Source organism: Bos taurus, chromosome 21 (assembly GCF_002263795.3).
Source record: "Bos taurus isolate L1 Dominette 01449 registration number 42190680 breed Hereford chromosome 21, ARS-UCD2.0, whole genome shotgun sequence".
NCBI lineage: Eukaryota > Metazoa > Chordata > Mammalia > Artiodactyla > Bovidae > Bos > Bos taurus.
Window position 1 is genome coordinate 22,315,717 of NC_037348.1, and position 14,807 is coordinate 22,330,523.

Consider the following 14,807-nt stretch of genomic DNA (forward strand, 5'->3'; position numbering starts at 1 on the left):
TGTAAGCGCTGGGCACTCCCCTCAAACCTTGGCGAGTAGATAAAATCAGGTAAGCAAAGCCTTCCCGTGTCGTGTAGGCAGTTCCCTTTTACAGGTGGGAAACAGGAGAGACTTGCCTCTGCCAGTAGGTGGCAGCGGCGAGAGGAGAAAAGCGGCTGGCAGAGTACCTGGCATCCCAGCAGGCACTGAGTGAGTACCTGTTGCGAATGAGTGGATGAGCAGACGCCCAGAATCAGTTCCAGGCTGGTGCCACGGAGTGTTCTGGGCTCTTTGCGGCCAGCCCCATCTCAGTGAACACTGGATCTTCCAGTCTCCTTTCCCTCCCATCCCCTCCAGCACAGGTAGAAGGAGAGGACCAGACAGTCTACTTAAAGAGCAGGGTTTTATTCACAACTTCAACAGGGAAGCGAGAAATACGGCAGGGACATCATCTGCATCTGCACTGGCAATATTCCTGACAGCCCAACCAGAAATCACAGTAATGGAGTGACAGAGATGTAAGCCCATGATTTACATCCAGATGGGTCCCATACAGCACCTTCCCTGGGTGGGCACAATTTCAGCCATGTCGTCATGTCTTCCTGATTAATAGCATCACTTCTGCAGCGTTTGCACCAGCAGCCTCCTGTGCTGAAGGGGAACACACAGAGGAATTGGCCCGGGCGGGGGTGGGACAAATGATAGGGGCATCCTGCCATTCCTAAGTGCAGGGGCACCCACAGAGGTCGGCAGGGGCAGCCTTCCCACCCCACCCAGTACCTTTCTCCCTGAAGGGCCTGGGAGGGGTCAGGGCAGTGGTTTTCTCAACCTCACAGAGTGGTCATGACAGTCAATGGAGATCCTAGAAATAAAGTCCAAGCACCAGGCCTGACCCTGGGCCAGACAGTGTTCTGACTCCCCAACCTCCAGCTCTGCCCTAGACCTCACTTCTGAAGTCCCACCCCCCAGGGCTAGGTACTGCTTCCTCTGAGATTCTCGAGTTGGTCTTCATGTTTCAGGCCTTCAAGATCAGTGGACCCAGAGGGGCCATCGTCTTCCTTCAGACCCAGCCAGCCTGAGTACCTAGCCCTTACACCTGAGGTCTTTAGGGGCTGTGCAGCATGTGAGGTCTTAGCTTCCCAGTCAGGGATCAAACTCATGTCCCATGCAGGGGAAGCAAGGAGTCTCAACCACTGGACTGCCAAAGGAGTATCAGGGTGGTGGTTCTGTGCATCAGGAGAGTCACGGTTGACTGGGGCTGGGGATGAACTTTCTCTAGGGAATGTCCCTCCCTTCTTTCAAAATGTACACACTATATGCTAGGTACAGTGGGAGACACACGGTTAAGTCAGCCACCGGCGGTGCCAGGGAGCTCACAGACTGGTAACAGCTTCTGTTTACTAAATGTTTTCTATGCATTAGGCATCACGCTCAGCATGTGACATAAATGGTCTCATTTAAGGGAAGAGGGACACTATTATTCCCACTTTAGGGTTGAGGAAGATGAGGCTTAGAGAGGCTAAATGAATATCTAAGGTCCCACAGCTACCAAGTAGCTGGATTATGAGCCCAGCATGCTGTCACCAGAGTCCACATTCTACTATACCTTACTGCCTTTTTCACAGAGCAACAAAGTACCAGGGAAGGGGTGTGGGATGGGGAGGTGCCAGGAGCAGAGAATGGGTGAGCTGCCCCTCTGCCAGCTGGAGACGAAGGCTGGCTTGGCTCCAGCTCTGGGGCCTTGAACCCTATGTGTGTGCGTGCTCAATCAAGTCAGTTGTATCCGACTCTCTGGGACCCCATGGACCCCGCCAGGCTCCTCTGTCCATGGGATTCTCCAGGCAAGAACACTGGAGTGGGTTGCCATGCCCTCCTCCAGGGGACCTTCGAACCTGCATCTCTTACATCTCCAGCATTGGCAGGCAGGTTCTTTACCACTAGTGCCAGCTGGAAGCTCCCTCCCCACCAAACCCCATAGGTCAGTGGTTTACAACCAAGGGTAATTTTGGCTCCCTCCCATGACCCCTCAGCAGGGGACCTCTGGCAGTGTCGGGGAGCATTGTTGGTTGTCATAACTGTGGGTGGAGAGGGAGGCTACTCCAGTGGATAAAGACAAGGGAGGCTGCTAAACTTCCTACAATGCACAGAACAGCCCCCACAATGTAGGACTGTCCCGCCCAGAAGAGCAGGAGTGCTGGGGTTGGGAAACCCTGCCAGTGGTCACTGAGGCACACAAGAAACTGGGAAGAGCACTGGTCAAAGTGAACAAGGTCCAGACTTGGTCCTGGCTGCGGACTCACTCTTTTCATCCTTTCTGTGGGCCCCAGGGTCCCAAAAAGCACATACAGGGCACAGCAAAGGTGGACAGCAGGGGTGGGGCAAGTCTGCATAGACCAGAGGGTGAGGGGGTGTGGGAAGGCCCTGCTGGAAGAAGCTGGCTAAGCCCAGGCTGAGCCTTTAGACTGGGCAGTGGGTGAGGAGGAACGTCTTCCCCTACTTTTTTTGTCCCTTGGGGTTTGCTGAGGTCAGCTCCCTTTCTTTGGAATCCTCCCACTTTGAGCTCTGGATCACAGGGAGAGCCTAGAATCCCTAGCTTTCCTGGGCCTCTCCTACCCTGGCTGGGCACTCACACCCTAAGCCCAATGCGGGATCCAGGGGGAGCCCTGGCTGAGTTCTCCTGGCTCACCTGGGTGTGAGGTGCTGGGACACTGAGGCTCATGCCCAGAGCTTGCTTTTGCAGGAGGACCCTGAGCAGATGATGACTCAGCTGTGGTGTCTGGTCCCTCAGGGAGGTGTGGGGAGCTGTCCCCAGTAGGGATGGGCTGGGGGGCTCCAGGCTCTTCTTGCCCATGAAGTGACCTAGAAAGGAAGTGCCAAGGCACAGGGAAGCCAGGGAGCAAGGATGCTATCCCAGTGGGCAAGTCCCCATCTCTCCCGCTTCTCAGTTCTCCTGGCAGGAAGACACACACACAGCCTTTCTCCTCCTCGTCACCAGAAACCACAAAGAACCCCCAGTGGTGGCAAGGCCTGCACCTCAGCTTTTCCGGAGCAGGTAGAGGTGGGTGGACGGGATGGTATAGCTGGAAGGGGCGGTGGGAGGCCCCAAGGGCCAGGAAGAAACTCTGTCAGTTGTGAGGTCTGCTCAGAAGAGGGACGGGAAACAGCAGAGAAAGAAGTGAGGACAATAGGAGTCTGGAAGGTGGAGGTGCAGAGAGAAGACACACTAGAGGTCGGAAGATTCAGTGCAGTCTTGTCTAAGGGAAGAGGAACAGACTGGCAGGTAGCTCTAGGATCCAGCCTCAGCTCTGCTTTAAACCGGCTGAGTGAATGATTTAAACCAAGTCACTGGGTCTGGGTCTCAAGTTCCCCCATCTTACTAGATGAGTTCCAGGGTCCCCACTAGCCTGGACACTAGTGTCCATGTTGAGGAGAGGCCAGAGAAGGAAGGTGGGAGGGGCGGGGAGCGCTTGCCGGAACCCCGAAGACTCACCGGTGGCCCAGAGGTTGCCCCGCGGGTGCACTCGGATCTTGCTGGCCCGGCTGCGGGACTCCGGAAGATCCCAGCCGAGCGGGGCGGCGCCAGCCGCGAGCAGAGCGAAGAGCAGGAGGCCACCGAGCAGCCGAACACCCACCGCTCGCAGGGTCATGGCTGGGCACGGGCGACGCCTCAGTTCAGGTGCACTCGGCGGTGGCTCCAGTCCCCGGCGGGTGCCTTCCCTCCTTTTAAACCCGCGCCGCTGGGGGCGGAGCCCGCCCCGAGGAGCCCGCCCCCGGCGCGCTCGCTGCCGCCCCGGCCCCGCCCTCTCGGACTCTCAAGTCTGCTGGGGCCAGGGTCGGGGACCCCCTCCACTGCCCCCACGCCCGCCCTCCTGCCCCGACGTGGGCATGGCTTCCTCAGGGTGTCCGGGCCCAAGCCCACCAGCTTGACGCTGAGGATGGGGGCAAAGCCGGCTCCCCTGGCCCTCCTCGCCACTCCCAACAGCTTTCGGGCGAAGAACGGCTTCAAGGTAGAAAAGGGGGCGAGGACGCCTCCTTCCTGGGTAACAGGCGTTACTGTGCCCAGCAAAGTGCACCGGAGGAGCTTGCCAGTCGGCCCCTCCCTCTTGGAGCATCTGACCTGCTCACCCAGCTATCTTTATGCCCTCTCTCCCAGCCAGCACTCACCAGGTCAAGCAGAAATCACGGCACATGCATGCTCCGGACAGGAGTGCAGAAGGATGGAAGGGGAGCCCTCCTCAACCCACCTCAAATGGTGAGAGCCTGGCTTCTCAGTCGGCAGGGAGGCAGATCTTTTGAGTCAGGGGAGTGAAAGGAGCACTGGACCTGGAGTCTATATACAAGCTGTGTGATCTCTTTGACCCTCACCTTCTTCAACTGTCAAATGGGAATACCCCGCTGCCCTATTTTTAATAATATTACATCTTTTTAGCCCAATTATTTTGTTGCAGGAAGCAGCAGTCCTACAGGACTCTCAAAGTCAGCATTCTCATGGAGCTGTCCATGCTTGTCTTGGAAAGAACTTTTAGGTCAGTGGCAACATTTAATGAACAGGAGAAGACGCTGTGCTCCAGAATAATACATTTATTTTTGATTAAATGTTCACCAAACACCAACATTCAGAGCACCGTGCTAAGGACAGGAGGGGAGACAAAAAATAACAATCTGCTTCCACCTTAGCTGACCATCTCATTGGAGAGACAGAGTACAAAAGCAGTTAATGACGGAGGCGCAGGACACCAACCCACCTCTGGGCTCTGGACTCTTCTCAGAAACACTGCACAGTGTGGCTGTGAGAGAACCTACTCCCCAGACTGGCTCAATAATGGTACCTGCTATTATTACTCTTGCCATATCTAGCTCAGCAAGGCTCTGTGGATCACCATCTTAGAAGGGAAAGTGTGTACAAGAAGCTGATTGTCATGCTGAGCTCCCAGAAAGCATGACAGGCAGGACAAGGACACTCCATTTCCGGCCCAGGCTTTCTTCCCACTCTCCCTGCTTCTCATCTCCCACCCTGGCATTTACACCTCTCTGTATTCTTGTCACTGCTTAAGCCATAGTGTACAGATATAGCTCTCATCACCTTCCCATTATAATCGTTCCCTTTTCAACCCCCCTCCCTCTGCTTGCATCACACACCCATCCTGTCTTCTCTGGTCCTCGGTCACAGAAATTAGGAGGTGGTACTGACTGCTGCCTCACTTAGATGCTTGAAGGAATCTTATTTGGCAGGTTTCTCTCTCCTCATTTTATAGCTGCAAGCAGGCTCGGACTGGAAACAAACTTGCCCAGATGTCACGCTGGAATCAGACTTCAGGTCTGTTCAGAGCACTCCTTCCCGGCCCCAGAGTCATCAGGAACCAATGCTGCTTTCTCTGAGCCACGCCCACTCCCGCTGTACCATCCTGTTAAAGAGCAGGTTGGTGTGGATTTCTCAAGCGGGCAAGGGAGCAGGCGCTGACTGAGAGTTTCACCTCTCTTCTGCAGGTGGCCCTGGCACCTTGGTTCTGCTCTGACAGGTTCACTTATAGTTAGGCAAACCTCTGACATAGCCTGTGTTCACAGCTCCAACCACACCTGCGAGAATGATCCCAGATGCCCCTGGGGATTATTTCATCTGTCAGGTGAGCAAAGGAAAAGAGGGGCCTCCAAGGACCCTGGAGAAAGAAGCAGGGCAGCAGCTCCACAGCCAGCTATAAACTGCTGTCCCAGGAATGCAGTGTTAGGCACAGCAGAGAGGGGACTTGCCCAAGACAGCACTTCCACATCAGATCCCTCAGGGAGTTGTGCTGAGCTGAGTTTAAAGTGAGGACCTCAACTGCACACTACCTGTTCCTAAGTCCTCTCTCCCTGGGGGAAGACAGACAGTGAATCACATGTACAGTGAATCATATGGAACTGCCAGGGGAAGCTCTTCAGAGCTCACTCTGACCCTCTGAGATTTCAGACAATGCAGAGAAGATTCAAAGGACACCCAAAAGATGAATAAGGGGTGAAAGATATATGGCAAATCCTCTGATAACCAACACCAACCAAATATTTAAACTGCGTCATGCTTTTAATAAAGATTGCTTAAAATAAAGAACATATGTATTATTGATTGGTACGTTTCATTAAATTAGAATCAATTACAGATAACATCTTTTCACAGCCAAATCTTTTTTTGTTGTTTTCCAAAGCACTTGCATGCACACTCCTTTGATCACCAACACTACTTTGATGCAGTAAAGGCTAGTACTATGTCCATTTTATAGATGAGTTAACTCAAGTAAACAAGTTAGATGCAGAGAAGCTAAACAAACGGAAAAAACCTGAGTGTGGACTTCAAACACGTGAAAGGTAGAGGACAGAGAAGATAAAAAGCAGAAATTTAAATGAGACATAAATGAGCCTAGAGAAAAAGGAAGGGTGAGAAACAGAGACGCTCAGAGTAAGACGGTGTGAAATCCTCCTCCTGGCCAATCTCTGAGCACAGATCCCACAGGCATGGGTTGTGGAGAGAAAGAGCAACATCTCGGGACATCTCAGGTCCTGCTGTTTAGGTTCAGAATGGGCAAGGGGCTGTAGAACCAGGAGAAATGCACAATCTTTAAGAGAGGAAGAAAAAGTGTCAGGGATATTTGATACAATTTCACAAAGTCAGAGGAAACACATAGGAACCAGCTAGAATATCAAAATATTAACCACTAATAAGGAACTATTTCAGGAACTGAAATTGCCAAAATACAAAAATTTTTTAAGACAATATTCAAAAACAAAATAGAGAAGATACATCTAATGAGAAAGTGATGAGGATGCCAAGAATGGCTAAGAAAGCTAAGCAGCTGCTGCTCAGCTAAATGGCACAGATGCTCAGGAAAGTTACAGCAACCCTAAACAAGTGAGAAGCCCCAGGCCCCGCGTTCATAAGGTGATTTGGGTGTAATAGGTACTTCAGAGGGCATTTCAGTAACTGAAATAAATACTCTTTTAACTCCAAAGAGGTTTAAATACTTGGAAATTTACCTGAGAATCTCACTATTTCTAGGAGATTTACTGAGGAAATCCATGGAAGAACAACCTAGGGCTTCTATGAAAGAACACCCAAGGGCCTTGTGATTGTGGGGTTTATTCCAGATAAATGAATCTCATGAGAGCTTATAAAGGTAGAATAACTGGGTTATGACATTGTGGCCTGGTTAACATAACCAGAATTTAAGTTCTGGCTCTGCCACCCACAGGTCTGGAGATCCTGGGGAAATCTCTTCACCTCCAGTTTCTCTCTTTGTAAAATGGAGTTTATTTTGAGGACTAAAGGAGAAAAAAAACAATCTCTTATAAATTCAAAAGCTCTTGGCCGAGCACTGGAGAACTCAGAGGACTCAGTATTATTAGCTGGATCCTAGGAAAAGCAAAGCCTGCCTTACATCTGAAGCCCATTACAGGGGAAAAAGCCTCCCTGGGTAGCGGGTGAGGCCATGGTATTGACACAACAGTCCGCAAAATGCCTATTACATCATGACTTGTTTGATAAACAGATGCTAGCATACCTACCTCAACTTTTGACCAATTCCAAGAAACATGTTCTCTATGGCATTCTCTCTTCTTGCTTAAATAAGCTGTCAAGCTGACAACTCTCATCAAAGCATCATGCGAGCAAATTTCCTTACTTACCTGCCCAAAGTCCTGAGTACAAATTATTTTAACTAGATTCCTTGAATTAAAGCTGGAAACCAGCTTGAAAGGGTTCCAAATTTGGCTCAAATGGTAAAGAATCTGCCTGCAATGCGGAAGACCTGGGTTAGAACCAGCTTAGCAACCTAAATAAACTGGCCAGTTAAAGTAAGGGTTTTACAGAAATGATTCTTGATGGAGAGTAGATGGTATTCCAGAAACTCCTAAAATTAACAGAACAAGGATCTATAATTTGAAAGTTGCATTGAATATATCTGTATATGAGAGATGAGTAACTACTGTTTTTATAATACAAACTTAAGAAGAAACAAGATAACATGTTCTTGACTGGTAAGGATTAAGAGGCTGGATAAAACAGACCTGCAAAGAGGTTTATCAGAATGGAGAAGAGGTATGAAATTTTTGTTTCTTAAAAAAGACCGTGAGTTTATAAAGACTTCCCTGGTGGTCTAGTGTTTAAAACTCTGCACTTCCAGTGCAGGGGGTACGGGTTCAATCCCTGATCAGGAAGATCCTACATGCCACATGATGTGATCAAAAAAAAAAAAAGACCATGAGTTTATAAAGACTTCCCTGGTGGTCTACTGTTTAAAACTCTGCACTTCCAGTGCAGGGGGTATGGGTTCAATCCCTGATCAGGAAGATCCTGAATGCCACATGATGTGATCAGAAAAAAAAAAAAAAGACCATGAGTTTTTAAAGATTAAGGAAAACTGCTTTACAGGAAAACTAACTGGAGGAAGATTCCTGGCTGATTGGATGGGCAGCTGATTTTTTGCGAGGTGGCTTTCTGCAGAAGGGACCAAACTATATCTGAACATTCTCAGGAACAGCTCTATGAAAATTATTAGGCTAATTAATATTGAGATTATTGCATAAAGCTACACAGTGTCCTTGCAGTGAGGTCTCAGAAGAGAAGTTTCTAGATCTCTGAGTGTCATTACACGTTTTAAAAAAATTCCCACTTTATATCCATTCCATGAACCGTAGAAATGATTCTTACCCTCTTCACATTAGTCCCTAAGAAGCTGAGAACCAAAGCAACGGATCTCCTCCAGCAGACAGCAGGCTCTTCTGACATGTCTTGTAGGTACTAACCTCACCTCCCATTTTATTCTTTTCTCCTCTCATGCTTATTTCAATCCCAAATTCTTCAACTGTTTTATATCATATCACATAGTACTGGAAGTATCTTTATGAGCCACTTTGTTCCAGACCCTTTCTGGAACAAAAGAGGCTATAAATAAATCTAAAATGTGAAAAACACTGTGACAGGGGCCAGGGGATACACAAGAATGAATTACAGGCTGGCGCTGTTTTCATGCCTTCAAGGAGCTAGCTGGAGAGCTGGACATACATAAGACAAACCACTCTGAGGACAGCACACAAAGTACTGAGGAGACAGAACCAAGAGGGAAGCACTGTATACCCGAGAGCTTGGCGAATTAGAAACACCCCTCTTTGAGCGCCCTGTGCATCTCTTAAGGTTGCACTTACGATCCTATATGGGAAGATCTGTTTACACATTGCCCCAATTAAGGCACTGAGTTCCTGGCAGAGAAGGGACCTTGCCTCACTCATCTCCCCAGGGCCTGGCCCCAAAGCTGGCACAGAGTAGATGCTCAATAAATGTCTCCTGAATGAGAAAGCTTTTAGTAAGTAGAGAAGTGAGCTGGCACTCCAGGCAGGGCGACCCAGCATAAACAAAGACTGGATGTCCATACAGTGAGACGAATGTCAAGGCTATGAGAACCTGGGGTCTGCTAAGAGCTGAGGTCAGAAAAACCCTGTGGGCCTGGGATGCTACTAAGTAACTACTAGAAGGCAATGTCCTTGATGTTTCTGATAACCTCTGCATATTCTAGTTCCTAACACTTTTTGGTTACACAGAATTCTTTCTATATCCAGATTCACCATAATTACGTGTGAAGGGTTAAATTTTTGTTTTATTTCTGAAACTTCTCTGATATTACTTGAGATTATAATAAGGGAGAATAGGGACAGAGACATGCCTGGCCAGGAAACAGCCTGAGGAGCTGACAAAGGTCCGTATAGTCAAAACTATGGTTTTTCCAGCAGTCATATATGGATATGAGAGCTGGACCATAAAGAAGGCTAAGCCCTGAAAAATTGATGCTTTCTAACTGTGGTGCTGGGAGAAGACTTCTGAGAGTCCCATGGACCGCAAGGAGATCAAACCAGTCAATCCCAAAGGAAATCAGTCTTGAATATTCATTGGAAGGACTGATGCTGAAGCTGAAGCTCTAATACTCTGGCCAACTGATGTGATGGGCCAACTCACTGGAAAAGATCCTGATGCTGAGGAAGATTGAAGGCAGGAGGAGAAGGGGATAAGAGATAATGAGATGGTTGGATGGCATCACTGACTCAATGGACTTGAGTATGAGCAAATTCTGGGAGATTGTGAAGGACAGGGAAGCCTGGCGTGCTGCAGTCCATGGGGTTGTAAAGAGTAGGACACGGCCTTGCAACTGAACAACAAACTGAGGAGCATCCTGAGGAAGGGGGACAATCCATTCAGCCAGCTAGAATTTCTGAAGCTCAATAGAGTGATAAATGTCATAAGAAAGGTACCTTCAGAACCAGGGGGAGCTCCCACACCTGAGGGGTTATTAGCATTTGGTAACATCCTTATGCAAATGACCAAGAAATACAGTCAGGGATAACAGAGCCTTTATTCCAAGCCTAGGTTCTTTGAGAAGCCTGTGACTCCCTAAGAAAACTGACAAAAGCCATATTTCTCCCACTGAGAAAGAGAACATAGGAAGAGACCAAGAACACGCAAACAAAATGAAGAAAACAGGATTAACATAAAATATTCTAGAAAGGGAACATGTCGTTTTAAATAGAACCGTTGGGAGATAAAGTTTTTAGATTTAAATTTGGCAAGACCAAGATAATGTACTCACTAAATATCAGGCAAATACAAATCACTTTCATGATTCATATGCTCCGATTCAGAATAACAGCACAACAGTGACGCGACCCTTAGTTACTGCTTCTGGTTCCAATGCATGATTATACTGAACACTTGGTATATGCTGCCGGATGCTACTGGGAAAACAGGGCTCAGTGTCTATGAAACGGGGCTCCTGCACTGGAGGAACTTACAGTCTGACGGGGGAACTTGAGTCCACAGCCACCAAGATACACAAATAGTATAAGGCTGCAAACACTGAATGACAGAGAAGGATAATTACGTTGTGAAAAAGTGTGACTCAGATGAGCAGAAACGAGAGTATGAAATAAGTGAAAACATGGTGGGACAGCACAAGGTTGCTTCGCGTCAGCACAATTCAAAGTCTGAACTTGACACGCAGGGGATACGAGGGCAAACACAACATCTGTGGTCTAAAAAGAGACACTTCCTAAAGGTAAGAGGGGTACGAAAATGAACTAACAGGTGGAAATTATCTAAAACAGGCACAGACCAGCATGTTATAGGGAAACTGGACGTAAAGTCACGCAAGCAACAGTCATGAGTTATGTTTCTGGAGTCAAGGCACGGTAATGAGAATGGGATGAGACGGGTAAATGCTGGCTTTTAAATGACTAAATATGATGAGGAAATGACAAACCCAGGCACATACGCCTTCGAAGAGAAGTTGAAATGTGAACGGGAAGTTTGCACGAATTGCCATGAGCTTGGGTTTAAAGACAGGACGATGGACTGGAAGAGTCCTGTGGGAATAGACAGAAACAGGATTGGAGCTGAGGACAGGCACTTGGAGCCAGCGTGTGGAGACTACCGAGAGGGGATGAGTCACAGCCAGCAGATAAACCCATCATCACGCTCTCATCTGGAGCTTTCTCAATTCCTCTTCCATTCTCTTCACTCACAATGGTTAAATCCACCTAACTTCCCACTAGCCCTGTGAAATCTCACAGAGTTTATACTTCCCTTAAAATAACGAATCAAGCACCTCTGGCATTTCTTACATTTCCAAAGAGCTTTTAAAAATACATCTACTGAGATTTCCCTGGAGGACCAGTGGTTAAGACTCTGCACTTCCAATGCACGGGGCATGGGTGTGATCCCTGTTCAAGGACCTAGGATCCCACATTCCTTGTGGTGTGACCAAAAAAACCACATTCTATTTACTAATAAAATCTCCCAGTTTTAAGTCTTATGTTTTAGCAGTAAAATATAAAACGTGGGAACACGGTACCTCATTCCACAAATAATGTTTGTTTGTTTGTTTTTGCCTACTAGAGTGAGTCAAATATTTTTAAATGATCTGATTACTTTTCAGAGAAATTTAGCTGTTGCTTCAAACTATGACATCCAGTTAAAGAGGAGAAACAGTAATTTTATAAGACTGGTATGAAAATAAGCAAGTGAAGAAAATATAAAGACTTCCCTCCCAGTAAGTGTAAAAGGAGGAGGAACCTGGATCACGGAGGATACAAGTACAAGCATGTTTATACTCTGGCGAGCTAGGATCACAAAGAACTTTGAGATCCCAACCTTTGCCAGCAGAACACACGACTTCTCCCCAGAGGAGTCTCAGAAAGGCTGGTACGAAAACAGCCAGTTACTACTGGCTCAACAGTTAGCCCACCATCTTTAGGTTATCAGGAAGGAAAAATGGAGCAGGCAGCAATCTTCTACCACACGTGGAGGTGGGGTGGGGGCGGGGGGCATTTCAGCACTCTCCTTGGCTCATGAGAAAATAGAAATACTATGTAAGCCTCAAAGACAGGTTCAAAGAAGCTCTGTTAGCAGTAATTTGCCAAGTTTCATACTCTGCTGATATCTTTAAGAGTCTGTATGCAAAGTTTGAAGGCTAAATCCTAGAGAATGGATTTAGGATGGCTGATCTCTACAGGGGAGGGTTTCAGAAGATTAATGTCCCTGTTCTCATTCCATTAGAATTAAAGTATGGGCTGATTTCCACCTCAGTTGAACGAATCACAAAAACCATTCATTTACCCCACTATTTTGCAAAGTACTGAGATTTCACACTAATACAGAGAGAACAGAAAGGATTAAGTCTTTTGTGCTTAAAACACACCAGTTACCACATACTCCCTATTTCCTTTACTGTCTCAGTATTAAAAAAGAAGAAAACACGACTGGGCTTTGCCTTTATCACTTTAAACCTTGCCTTCTGTTAAGTCTGCATTAGAGAAAAGCAAAGCCAGGCACTTAGGAGAACAGATTCAGGCAAATTAAGAGTCTAAAGAAAACAAGTAGCACCCTTGCCCTCCAGCACCTTCCTCATGCCTCCCCCAGACGCTAAAACTCACTGCCACCCTGCAGAAAGGGCTGAGAACGTCTCAAGTGCAGAAAAGGTTACAAGTTTACAGGAAAGTGAGAGTCACTGAACCTCTCAGCAACCAGCTGGGCTAATACACATCTGAGCCACACCCTCGTAAAGAGTCAATTTTATGACTAAGAGATCCTACTTCTTCTTCTTCACAAAAACAAAAACAAGCAGACAAAAACCAATTGTCAGCATTAGGACAACCTTCTTGGCTGAAGAACTGTTCCCATCAAAGCCTTTACCTCCCCAAGGGGCGCTAAGAACCAGCACAGGAAAGCAAATTTCAAACGCTTTCCCAACAAACACAAGTCAGGGATAAGGGGTTTCGATATGCAAAGTCTTTTATTTAAAATTTTGAAAAGTGAAAGACTACGACCACCTCAGTATATGCCATTCCCATTAGAAGGAGGGATGGCAGTTTCAAACTCGGGCAGAGCTGTATTTTCATTTACAGAATTCTGTAGGCACTTTAGAAGTGAAGCTTGGCTTCAAAATACAAACACTGGGGGCTTTGGCTCAACCTTTTAATATAAAAAATTCACTGATGTACAAAAATGCGAAGTGTGACAGTGACAACATATGAAAATCTGTGACGGAAAGTCCCCTCGAATGCACGTGGTGGTGCGCACACACCCGCCCACACGCACTCTGGCGTGGAAACATAAACGAATGCAAACCAGCCCGACCAGGAAGCGCCGACGTGCTCTCCACTCCACCAACCACAGATCGGCAGCTACTCCCAACATTCAGTAACAAAAAGGAGCGCATCTTCCAGGAACAGCAAGGTAGACTTCTTACTCACGATGGACCAGCACAAATAAACCCAGCAAAAAGAGCACAGCGTACTAGAAAATAAACACAGAAGCACAAGTCAGAGAAGCTTGGAAAAGTTCACAAAGCCTCAGTTAATTAACTGGCCTTTGGGACCATGATAAATCACTAAAGCATCCAACTGGCCTTTCATCTTTTAACTGTAATCCATTTAACAGTTTCCAAAACTCATGAAACGCAAAGTACCAGATCTTACCTTAAATTTAGGATAGTCATTCATGAGGATCGTCACAATCCCAATATAAGGAACAAATCTAAACAAACAAACACACAAGAGATTGAGCATCACAGAACTTTCTAAGTAGCTATTATCATTTATGGAACATTCTCAGTTCTATCTTCCATTGAATACTGATTTTCGGCTGACAAAGTCCACTTGTATATACTGTTCTATTAGACTCTTTCAACAGCCCATGTGATAGGGAAGTTAGCGATATCACCATTTTATAGATGAGGAAACAGTTGCTCATGCCCAAGGTACATGGTAGAACCAGTATCAGATCTGAGGTTTCTGACCCCTAGTTGGTGGCCCTAATGTCACAGGCTAATTCAGTGTCAGGGGCTGGGCTTGTTGTTATCACCTTGGGAAAGCTGTCAGTCTAGCTGGGGAGACCAGGCAAACACAGCCAGAGCTTTACAAGGCACTTCATGTTAAGTGTCCCCAAAGTGAGTGTAACAGCTCTATTACAGTACTTAAGATTTTACCACTCTCTCCTTTTACAACCATGTGTAATCTGGCTTGGGCTCTCTTAATCCTGAAACTTCTTTTGGAGTAGTCTAAACCCCAGGTAGCTCAGTTGGTAAACAATTTGCCTGCAATGCGGGAGACCTGGGTTCAATCCCTGGGTTGGGAAGATCCCCTGGAGAAGGGAAAGAATACGACTACTCACTCCAGTATTCTGGCCTGGAGAATTCCATGGACTGTATAGTCCATGGGGTCGCAAAGATAGTCCATGGGGTCGCAAAGAGTAGGACATGACTGAAGCAACTTTCACTTTCACTGTCTGCAGAAGACTCGTCTCAGTGCCTGTCTTC

At 47.3% G+C, this 14,807-nt stretch overlaps 2 protein-coding genes across 5 annotated transcripts in view; both read right to left on the bottom strand.

Moving 5' to 3' along the window:
- Positions 1 to 368: 368 nt before the first annotated feature.
- Positions 369 to 3,693, bottom strand: NMB (neuromedin B). Of its 4 annotated transcripts, none has more exons than XR_009492035.1 (4): positions 3,470 to 3,692; positions 2,666 to 2,838; positions 760 to 841; positions 369 to 625 (listed from the first exon to the last, which is right to left on the bottom strand). XR_009492035.1 is itself a non-coding variant. In XM_059878981.1 (4 exons), exons 1-3 carry the CDS (start codon positions 3,624 to 3,626, stop codon positions 787 to 789), a joined length of 417 nt encoding a protein of 138 aa, XP_059734964.1. In that variant the 5' UTR covers positions 3,627 to 3,693; the 3' UTR covers positions 369 to 625; positions 760 to 786.
- Positions 3,694 to 13,264: 9,571 nt separating this feature from the next.
- SEC11A (SEC11 homolog A, signal peptidase complex subunit) overlaps positions 13,265 to 14,807 on the bottom strand; it is a 33,060-nt gene continuing 31,517 nt past the window's right edge. The window contains 2 exon segments of the mRNA NM_174465.2: positions 13,265 to 13,786; positions 13,969 to 14,026. Of these exon segments, the coding sequence (NP_776890.1) occupies positions 13,736 to 13,786; positions 13,969 to 14,026 (109 nt within the window). The 3' untranslated portion in view covers positions 13,265 to 13,735.

What these genes read in the sequence shown, in the direction of transcription:
- NMB (XM_059878981.1), bottom strand. Translation starts at nt 3,626, where the DNA reads ATGACCCTGCGAGCGGTGGGTGTTCGGCTGCTCGGTGGCCTCCTGCTC. An exon ending in GGGCAACCTCTGGGCCACCG is followed by an intron (nt 2,839 to 3,469) that starts GTGAGTCTTCGG and finishes CTTCCTTTCTAG; the next exon opens with GTCACTTCATGGGCAAGAAG. An exon ending in TCCCAGCACCTCACACCCAG is followed by an intron (nt 874 to 2,665) that starts GTGAGCCAGGAG and finishes TGTCTGGCCCAG; the next exon opens with GGTCAGGCCTGGTGCTTGGA.